The 11,178-nt window shown below is 39.7% G+C and overlaps 1 protein-coding gene across 1 annotated transcript in view; it reads right to left on the bottom strand.

The window, feature by feature from the left end:
* Positions 1–4,364: 4,364 nt before the first annotated feature.
* The window catches only part of PLXNB2 (plexin B2), a 78,261-nt gene continuing 71,447 nt past the window's right edge, over positions 4,365–11,178 (bottom strand). Inside the window, exons 33-34 of the mRNA XM_027679593.1 lie at positions 9,166–9,240; positions 4,365–6,263 (exon numbers count right to left, since the gene is read on the bottom strand). Coding sequence (XP_027535394.1) covers positions 6,159–6,263; positions 9,166–9,240 — 180 coding nt within the window. The 3' untranslated portion in view covers positions 4,365–6,158. The remainder of the gene's footprint in view (positions 6,264–9,165; positions 9,241–11,178) is intronic.

Genomic DNA, 11,178 nt, shown 5'->3' with positions numbered 1-11,178 from the left:
GGATTGCCACTGCTTCAAGTGCACAAAATAACACCATGTTAAAATAAAGGATGGAATATATATCGACAGCTGAGTAGAATGAAGGATGCTGGACCTGCCACTGCTGAAAGTGATGGTGGTCTTTCTGTTCCCTTTGCTGGACTTTAAGGTCTCATTATGGGACTTCTGGATATCATAACCATACAGCAGCATCACAAGACAAACTTTAGTCCATTAAAAGATGCAGTGAGGCAAAACACCCACACCAAGCAAGAGAGCTGTGGATATTGGGCCTCATCTAAAGGCTAAATGATGTTAACATCTGTATTGCTTTCTGATTTATGGCTAGCGTAGTGCAGCCACCAGTCCAGGGTAGAGTGCTGAAGACTTTAGGTGGAGTTCAGATCAACTAAGAAGGGCCCTTTGTACATCAAATATGAATGTATGTACATCAGATATGAATACTAATGTACATTACCAGTGGGTGTTTATTAACAAAACAAATGTGGCTTAGTTTAGACAGATGGAAATGTTTTATGTTTCAGTAGGGCTGTCTGCTCTAGCACAAAAAATCCACTTCTATCATTTTCCAGTGAGCTAAGCCTGGGAGGGCCAGAGTGCCCACAGGGTGCTTTGGGGATGAAAAGTGCACGACTAATCCAGACAGAGATTGTTTCCTTCCTTGGGCTTTCAGAGGAATGTAGCATTGTGGTTCAGAAAGTGCCACTGATACACAAGGTGAAAACCCACACGAAGAAGGATCACATGAAGGAAGACGATGGAACCAGCCAGACCCATGATAATGAAATTTCAAATAATGTCCTGGAGGCAGTTTTACAATTGTGAGCATTTCCATGGACCCAGATGTAGCTGCAGGAAACACAGATTTGGGTTTGTTTTATATCACATGGATTGGTGTCCAGGCTCTGCAACTACCAAGTATGATCTCTTACTGAATAGGAGCATAGCCACAGGAGAGGAAAGATTAAGTGTATCAAAGGAATACATTTTTTCATTTCACTCCTTTCTTATTACAGTAGATTAAAAGGAAAAAAAAGTGATTTTTGTTCAACATTCAATTTTGAGGACAATTAAATAAGCCAAAAACATTGTTCAGAATTAGAGCACTGAATAAAGGATTTCAAAAACACAGTGTGGGGTTCATGGTGGGATTTTTATTTCCTTTTAAGATGAGCCATATACAGCTGTAGGAGAACTATTGTTCTCTGATCCAGTGAAGAAATAGTTTCTTTCTGAAGCATCCAATCTGTTAAGACACCTAGGTGCTTTAAAAGCTTAAAAAAGAAGGAAAGCACTCAAATTCGCTTCTGGTTCAAATGGCAATTATCTGAGAAGCAGCAAAGAAACAGGAATACATGAGTAAATGAAATAGCTTTTGATTGCCTGGCTATAAATGATGGTAGGATTTGTCCTCTTTGGTAATGACACGCAGCAGCAAGCGGTATCCACTGGCAAGACGAAAGTCAGCCCTGAATGTCTGGTACAGCAGCAGTGATCTTACATGGCATAGATGGCTATTATAAGCCTGCACAGGAGAAGCCACTTTCTTCTCTAATGGATGGAGAAATGCTCCTTGCTACTGAGGTAAAAGGGGACTTGATTTCAAGAAAACAAAACCTTTGAAAATTTCCTCTTAACTGTGGGTCTGGAAAGTCTGTTTTCCTTCTGTTCTGCAGAAGCTGTCAAACACCAAGAATTCCACCATCAGTTTTGGGCCCCATCCAGAGAAAGGCTAACAAAAGAGGGAGGCTAAAAGACCAACTCTAGTTTACAATTTTATCTTTCAAATTCATCATTCATCAACTGAAGGATGGATTCTTATACTAAAAAAAAAAAACAGAAAGACAGACTAGGTAAGCACAGAGTCTGAGAAAACAAAATTGCTGATCATTTTAGCTCATGTGCTGCTGTCATTCATTCTCCAGGGAATCCTGTTCTCCAGGCAGATCTGGCAAAACAGACCACTAAGAGACGAGCTTGTGTGATGGAGAACCTGGAAAGCTTCAGGCGCTGAGCTTGACTGCATCGAGCTTGGAAAGAGGGATAAAAGCAAGTCACGAGGACAACAGTGCTTACATTCCAGTGCAACAACTCTAGTGACTCAAAGTGCAAATTTCAACCCCTCTAAGTGTAAAGCAGAATAGTACAGCACTCAAGGTCAGTGGTTGGTAGAAAAATGGCAGCCAGACATCCTCCTTTAAACTTCTGAAGTTGACTGTCTCATTGCTCTGACAGGATATCTCTTGATAGAGATAGAAATAAAAAAAACAAACCAAACAACTTCAACTTCCCCCATAAGCTTTTTATTAGAGAAGACCACAGACGTGGAAGAAGTCTTAAGAGAAGGCAATCTTTTCCCAAGATCAAATTCTCTAGAGAGGAAGTCCTCAGAGAACTTAACATTACATGCTTAGGAGCAAATGGGAAACCTGACTACAACCTTATCAGGATAAATAGAGTTGTTGTAGCCCTAGGAAGCGTGTGAAAGAGGGGTTTCCCTATCAGATTCAGAGATTTACTTTTTTTGGGCCATGTTGGTACATATCTTCAGGGCCTACTATGATTGAAAATGGTGGTTTTACTAATAATGCTTGAGAACCTGGAATAGTAAAGGACTGGCCACAAAATCTCATCAGTGATGGTAAGTCCAGGACAGCTAAATTTCAAGCTTAGAGTAATTTTAAGTCTTTACACAGCTGGCTAAAAATCCTCCTGTGTTACAACAGTTTGTGAATTTGTGAATTCCAGTTTGAGTTTCAGAATTCCCTGTATGTTTTTGTTTATAGTGATGGCTCGGTTTGTTTTCAGAAGGTTACCCGAAAGGCCAGCTTTAAGAGTGCATGTAAACACAGCTCGGACTCAGCAGGCTGAGAAACACGTGTCAACCACCGCAGCCTGCAGAAGAGGGAGGCTCAAGTATGGCTGTAAAGATGGATTAGAGAAACCATCTTGAGGAGGCAGTATGTGTATGCCTCACATATGTGAGCTAGGCCAGGTCCCCTCCACCCATAATCAACTTGCTTGTAAATATATAACATAGAGAGAGCAGCACAAAGATCTAGTAAGGTGTCAGAGGCAAATTTGGAACTCAGGAATAGAGAGTAAACCCCCCACATTCCTGTTCAGATGGGTGAGTTACTTCACATTAAGCAAGCAGGGACAGGGACCTTGTCCCATCGTCTGAGATCTGTACTTGCTTGTTTGCTGGTGAGGAGGCAAGAAAACCCTTTGGAGAGGCTACTGTCAGCAATGGGATTCAGACATGCTGGTGGTGGTTGAACACCTGTATCAATCTCTGAACTATATCTGCAAGATGTCCAAGCAAGGGAGCCTTGTTCACAGCTGCCACTATGGAGTAGAGTGGCTCCTATTATGCAGAGAGAAGGTTCTTGTACTTCAAGAAGTGCCCTTTAGAGGGGTTGCAGTAGGGATGAAAAGGAGGGAGACCCCCAGTGAGCATTTTCCTTTATCTTGCAGATGAACAAGGTGGCAGGAGCAGCAGAAACCAAAGGAGCATGAAGGCTTTAAGAATCAGATTGCTAAAATGTAAGGAAAACTGGAGCCAAAAACAAGGCCTGAGCAAAACAGAGCACCAGAATGGAGAAACAAGCACTGGAGGAGCTTAGCAAAAACGGGAAATAATAAAATAAACCATCTCAGTTTGTCAACTCATATTCCAACTTTGTGCTTTCAGGAGAGGAGAGTGGGGAGAAACTGAAGGACTGGCATTAAATCTCCTTTGTAACTGCAGCTGCTCACACTTATCTGCCTCTATGTTCCCTGGAAGACAACACTGCAGCACTGATAGCCTCCAAATTTCCCAAGATATGAGAAAAGGGCACCAAGAGCGACTAATGGATCCATCATGAACTCTGACATACCAACAGACACACATGCTTGTCTAACAGGTAAGAAAGATCCAGCCACAGCACTGCTGTAGCCCACAGCAGCTTATAACTGCCTGCAGCTGCTCTGCGTCAAGTCACCAGTGGTGGGGGACACATAATGTTCTCTCTGAAAGCTCTACTTGGTCAAGCAGGGCTTTCTGATCTCTCTGGAGAGATGCTGCTGAGCCTGTATTTTAATTGGCTTTCAGGTCCCAAGATGGATTTTCATCAGGCAAGAAGACCTCACTACGGGATGTTGCACTACAGCCTTGCTTCTCCTGAGTACTCTCATTTTTCACAGCAAATGCCGATAAAAAGGGCATGATGTCAGGCACACCATCTGCAGCAAGTGCTGTGCTCCTCCATTACCAACCACAGACGGATGGACGCTGCTGCTCCATCACCCTCGGAGGAAGCATTACAAACCCCTTTCAAAACCCATCCCCCCAATTTCAGTAAAGATGCAGTGACACTTGGTGGAAAAAACAACATTGTATTTGATTTACAATTAACAGGATTTACAAATAATGACAAAGAAACAGATTAGCCATGAAATTAGGATGCTTTTGTTGATGAAAGAGTAGCTGGCAAAGCATCTTTCTGTAGAAACCATGTACCTCAGTCCTAAACAGTGTAAAATAACTTACAGCCCAGGCAGGTTCAGGAATGATTATAGACAGATGCAAGAAGTCGAGTACAAAACAAACGAACAAATGCTTCCAGCCTTCTGGGCAGGAAACCAGTTCTGGTGAGGCTTTTGATTTTCAGAAACTGAAGGCAAGGCCCACTGACAAATATTAGGAAATTTTCAAAATGGGAGAAAAAAAAATAAAATATCAACAGACAGTAAAAGTCAGTGTGTGACAACCTACCAGGCAGGGAGAGCGGGCAGCAGACACTGCATTAGCTTGCTGAGAGTTAGCAGAGTCTGGGTGCTTGGCAGGACAATGAACGAAGGAGTACAGATGGCAGCACTTCATTAAAATGCTACTTTACTGCCAAAAACTTGCGAGACCAAGAGAAATAAAGTTCTCTGATGTGCAATACAGCAATTTAAGAAGACGTACCTAACTTTTTGATTTGTACGAAGCTTACCTATATTGTAAACACACACTTTCTGACAAGTTATTTCAATTTTCTTGGCTGTGGGTTATAGTGTGTATTCAATCAAATGCAGCATTCCAAGGCTCGAAACTGACCGAGTGGTTTTCAATAGATGGGTATATGATTTTTCCAATATCATACTAGTATTTTACATCACAGATACAATAAAAACAAGTGATGGTATTTCTAGGACAGTTCCAGGATTCAAATAAAAAATCGTCAGAACCATTCTAAAATAGGATATTATACATAATCAAATCATGTTAAACAGCACACTCTCGGCAAGCAGCTAATTACAAGCATTCTGCTGGTCATGTTTTTCACACAAAAGTCATTCAATAGCACATAAATACTTCTTTTTCTGATCTGCTTCTTTTTACAAAACCATTCATCAGTTTCACAGAATTAGTACAAGTAAGGCACATTAGCATATATCATAAAACTCACAATAATAACAAAGAGTTTTTAAGTTTTAAGGACTAATTCCTTCTTTGCAGTGATTTCTGAATCAAATGAGACTTCATCAGTAGAACCCTCCTACACTGACGTTACTCTTATTTCTGTCACAACCAACTGTGGTGGGTGCAATACTGTGCATCACCATGGACATAAATAATTAAATTTAGAACCGTGTGGTAGCAAATCCCATTTTTAGATCTTGCAGAGAAATCAGACAAGTTGTTCATGATGTTTGTTATGCGCACAGCCTAAGTTTTAGAGTTCTATGGAAGTCAGTTTCCAGTTATCAAAATAAAAGGGGATATTGCATGTGTCTCTGAGTATATTATTGTTTTCCTAGTACAAATATTGCTTAAGGTAGAAAGGATGCTATAGTATTGAATTTACTTGCATAATGAATCCTAAATGCTGATGTCTCAGATTCTACTAAATCAAATGAACTATAGGTTTTCCTTCTTCCACCCCCCACCCTGCCCCCAGCCAAAGGACTCTCTTTCCCACAGAAGATTCATTTACACACAACACAGCTTTTAATTAGAAGCATAATTTACAGTAAAAATTCTTTACATTACACCTCTGCTATCAAAAAACCAGGAAATTTTTCATTTAAAGTTGTAATTATACATTAAAAAATAGAACACTATTTCCTTAACAGGAAGAATGAATTTGAACATCTTCAGATCAGATTTCTTTATTGCGGCTTTTGAGTCAAAGGTCAGTCACTTTATTCTCTAACGCAGCTGCTATTTGCTGTAAACGGAAGGCAAGCTGCATTTTTTGTGCAGCTGGATCCTCTTCAAGTGCATTTATAATCTGGAAGATATAAACATAGAATGTTTAGAATAATTCAGCTGAAAATATATGACATGGTTCCCAGACTAAGTGTTTGATACTATTTTGGTTGTAAGGAGTCTTTTGCATTCACTCTGTACCAAAGTCCATCTAGTAGGCCCTGTCTTCAAATTTAAACAAAGGCAGTAAAAATGATTGTCTCTGTTACTTTATCTAAGTTGTTGTAATGTTTTCCAGTATGTTGTGATACAACCAAATTAATAGGTAGTACTTTATCTTGTGAAATATTACATTCAAAGATGGAGCAAGCAGGGTGAAAAATTTCCTTAGAGCTATTTAAGAAACAGTGCTTTTACTTACAGTGCACCCTACAAGGCTTAAGGGTCATTTACCAGCAGTAATTAAACCCCGTCCCCATGAGCTTTAGTTATGAGAAGCTTCTGGGTGGTCCACACACAGGCCTACGGCAGGGCAACGCAAGGCCTCTTGTGTCTGTCGGCAATATGAGGAATAAAACTGCCTGATCAGAGCATCAGGCAGCTGTTGGCAGCTCGCCTTTGGCTCTCACCAAGAAATGCTGAGGCTCTGACCCAGCACCATGTAGTTCAGGAAAGCAAAGAGCTCATCTGAGGAGCCCTCAGCTCCTACAGTCTCTGCTGTACAGAATATATATAAGAGAATATGACTCTTAAGACACAAGGGATTTGAAAACAAAAGCTAGTAAAGGTCAGCTGTTATGAGAAGGCTTTTCTTCAAACAGAGTTTTTTAGGGCTTCCCAAGACCAAATTCAAAAGGTTTCGAAAGGTTTTAATTTTCACCATCCTTTAGGAAAACTTTCCCACCAACTATTAGATTTCTCCACTAGAAGAATATGTTACATGACAAAACCATTCCTTTTCTAGAACTGGCTTTATTAACGTAAGTCAGATGGTGTAATCAAGCAGAAATCTTTAGCACTATTTAAATACTATATAAATTTGCAAGTACATGGACTGGAGAAGTACAGTTTGCCTGTCACCTGTGGTTCTTATTACTTCTTGAACATCACTGACAACGGAGATTAATGCAGTCAGTATCAATCTAGCCAATAATTTCACTTTGAAGGGCTGGTATAGCATTTGCACTTCAAACACGGGAGCAAATTTGTTTAGAAATAATTATTTTAATGGATTTGTTTTTAAAGTGTGAAAATATTTTTACAAGACAGAGTTAATAAAGACTTATTGCAGTATTTAAACTAGGCCTAATTTAATTTCATATTGTTCCCTTAATTTAAACAATTGCATCTAGCTGTAACTCCTCAAATCTAGACTAAATAATTCACGATTATCTCTGCTGGTGAATATATCCTTCATAAAAATGTGGACAATTAGAATGTACCCACTTAGTCATTGTCAAGCCCTGCAGAGATGCAGAAGGTACAGCACATGCTGGGAACCACTGCGTCAGTAATAAGACAAGGGCAGCTGCAAAATGTTCCAATTTATGCAAATTAAAACATTTTCATGGAAAATAAATAAGCTCAATTAATTTTACTGAATGGTTCTTGACAGATTATCTCCATAACTCTGAATTAGCAGCCTTTTCATCAAATGCACCTTGTTGTTACACAGTGGTGTACATGGAAGGGAAGAGCTGCAGCTACACACTGGGTTGTGCTAGCCTGCAAATGATGGAGTCCCCCAGACTGGCGACTCCACCTGTGCCTGCCACCAAAGTGAAACTACGAGTGGAAGCAGGGACACAGAAGAGTGGATGAATTAGGGATTTATGGTTCATCTGTCACCCAGGGTCCCTGAGTATTTCTATAAGAGGTCAGACTACAGACACACTCAGGAAAGCACTGAAAGTGAGCTTGGTTAGCACTGGTGGTGAGTGGCCAGGGAACCAATGCCATTGGGGTGGCCCACATTGCTCTGTCCACTTCCCCCACTGACTGTCATTGCAAGACTTCTCAGGGTGATTTGATTTTCCCTGCTTACATCCGTTTAAAAGCTGCAGCAGGCTGGCTGCTCCTGTCTAAAGCAGCTGCAGTGAAGGAGGAGAGTCACTGTCTGTAGTGCTAAATGTAAGTGAAAACATGAACTGTGCTGAAGTGCAAGACTAACTGAATAGAGTTCACATGTGCTGTACTCCTTTTTGATTCAGCATCTGTTCTTACTTGCTTTGATTTAATTCTGAGAGCTTTCTGGAGGCATTCATTTCCATGGAAACCTTTGAATAAAAGTTTCCTTCTCTCTTTTTGTTTTCAGATTAAGTTTGGAGAGCCATAGCCACAGCCCAGCTACACTGGGATATTCTTTGTCCCCCTTTCCACAGGGCGTGAAAAACCTAAGAAACTTTTTGAACTGAATCTGAGAGCCTGATTTTGAACCAGGCTATATTCAACATTTACTCTACTTTGGTTTACCTTAGGCAGGCACTTCATTTGGCATGGCAAAACAGGGATTGGTAGCATACATGGAAGTTTTAAGGACATTTTAACTAATAAAAAGGGCATGGCCCCCATTCCTACAAGCAAAACACGTTTTATGGATTATTCTTAATAAAAAAGCACACTGGTTTGAAACCTGATATAAACTCTGATGACTACTTTTTGCTCAGTAACATTCTTACGTCCTAATTAGGATGGTAGATCTGAAGAAAAATGATTTTTAAATCTATTTCTGTTTCAGACCTTTTTAAACTATCCATTAAACTATACCTAGCAAAACCAGATAGCCCATAATAAAATTGCTCATTTATAAGGACATTCCCTTGACCAGCATAATTGCCAAGCAAGGCATATAACTGCAAGGTTAGAGCTTTCAGTTTTTACCTGACTACACAGGGAACTTGAGAAGTTTCTCGTTCAGACTTATTTTAGCTTTCATAAAATTTTCCCATTGATATTAAAATAGGAAAACAAAAACCATAACTTACCTCATCATAGTATTTGTTAGTGTACTGGTAGAGTTGGTGCAGAGCCACAAGTGTGTTTAAGGAATCGGTATGTGCCTGGTAAACAACACAAGCAGGCAGCAAACGTCAAAATAGGATTACGGACAGCTGAAAGCTATGCACATGCACAACTGTTGGATATGACTGACAAGATTTACAAATGCAAGCTCTGCATCCTGTAACTTTTGTTAAATGACACTTGGGGCCAAAAAAAGGAATGAGAAAAAATTTTTTTGGTGATTTTCTGATTAAGACTTTCCCGCTGGTATTTTCGAGCCGGCCCACAATTCTAACATTGGAGGTGGAAAATATTTTGAACTCTGAATGTGAAACCACAGATTACAGCTCAAACATCTGTTAGCAGCATGGGTATGTATAGCTAAAGCATTTACTCGGTACAGTCTACATATTGTTGAGATATTAAGCATTGCTTCTGACACAGTCATGGTTGTTTGAAATTCTTTCTCCAGCTGTTTTTATATCCTGTAAATTATTCACACCTCACTATAGCAAAGGTATATATAAACTCATCAAGATCATGAGTGCATGTATGTTTGGAAAAAGCCACCTGAATCATGAAGATGGAAAAGGGTAGGGGTGGTGGTGGTGAGGTATTGGAGAGAGAGAGAAAGAGGGAGAAAGGAATTTAAATGAAGCAGGAAATAACACTTCCATTACCTTGTCTTTCCATCTCCCCCCACACATTTAACTTATTTAGTGAATGTGCTCTACCTGTCTAAACAGATGTTCTTCATTCAAACATGTAAGGTTCAAGTCTCTAGCTATGCCTTTAGTCTATTAAGTTAGTTAAGAAAATGAAGAATTGCAAAATGTTGCTACTGGCATAAATGATTACCCAAGGGATAAAGCAGCAGAGAAATATCCATCTTTCCTTGCTCTATAAAAGTCACTTTTAGAGCTGGTCAAAATTTGCAATGTTCAATCACTCCTTCCATATTAATTTTTCTCATAATTTATAATGAAAAGAGGAAGGAACAACATGTTTGGCGATGTTGAAACATTACATTGAATTTATTTTTAATCACCAAATGTTTTAATTTTATATACATCTCAATTTATGTAATAAATAAAGTGAACTGGAAAATGAAATGTCACCGAAGATGAGTTTTGTAGTGAATGACTGAAAATAGAAATGCTCTCATGAGGATGTTGATCTGCAAAATGTTAGGTCCTAAGGGCACTGAAATAAACAAACTGCAAAAAATTCCCCAAACATCCTCTTTACGCTAGAACTCTTCAACTAAATTAAGCAAATGAGCAAACCAGTCAGTAAGTACACTGTCTCCCTGCTCAGGCTAAACCACATCTTTCAAACTGGTGAGGGACTCCTGGTTCTCCAAGTTAAACAGAGTGCTTTGAAGGCAAGAGCCTGCTCTAGCTAAGCTGAGCTGCAGAGCAGACAGGCTCTTTCAAGGTAAGACTGAAACAGATTTTGTAATGTCTTTGCTCCACCACTTTCCAAGTACAGCCCCAGAGAGCAACCACCACCCTCTGCTCTTCTCCATGAGAGGTAACCCAAATAACCTATAGTGCAAAAAAAAAAAGTGTCACTGAGCAAGCACATGCTGAGCTTCTCACATGTAGCACAGAGCAGAAGTATTGCCCCTGTACAGATAGCCCTAAAATATGCTATATTTAATGCTCCCTCTTTCATTTCTGGTATCTAATTTTTGCTGTGAATTCAGTCACTATTCGTTATTAGTACAATCCATGCTAAAAATCCTCTATATGCTGTGGAGAGAAAACACAGTTCTAGAGTGCTATAATTTTCCCACGATGAATGTGAAAATCCAAACACTTTGCTCTGGCCCATGCATCACTCAGACAGATTAGTGATGAAAACCATTCTTGGTTCCATTCAAAAATCAACATTTCCAATGGCTAACAGGCATAACTGCACCAAACAGGAGTATTTCAGAGATTTATGAAATAACTCATTTGATTTTTGCACATACAAAACACCGACTTGTTGAG

Source organism: Neopelma chrysocephalum, unplaced genomic scaffold (genome assembly GCF_003984885.1).
Source record: "Neopelma chrysocephalum unplaced genomic scaffold, ASM398488v2 Primary Assembly neopelma1_45, whole genome shotgun sequence".
Taxonomy (NCBI): Eukaryota; Metazoa; Chordata; class Aves; order Passeriformes; family Pipridae; genus Neopelma; species Neopelma chrysocephalum.
The sequence above is the reverse complement of the archived record's forward strand: the minus strand, read 5'-3'. Positions and strand labels throughout refer to the sequence as shown.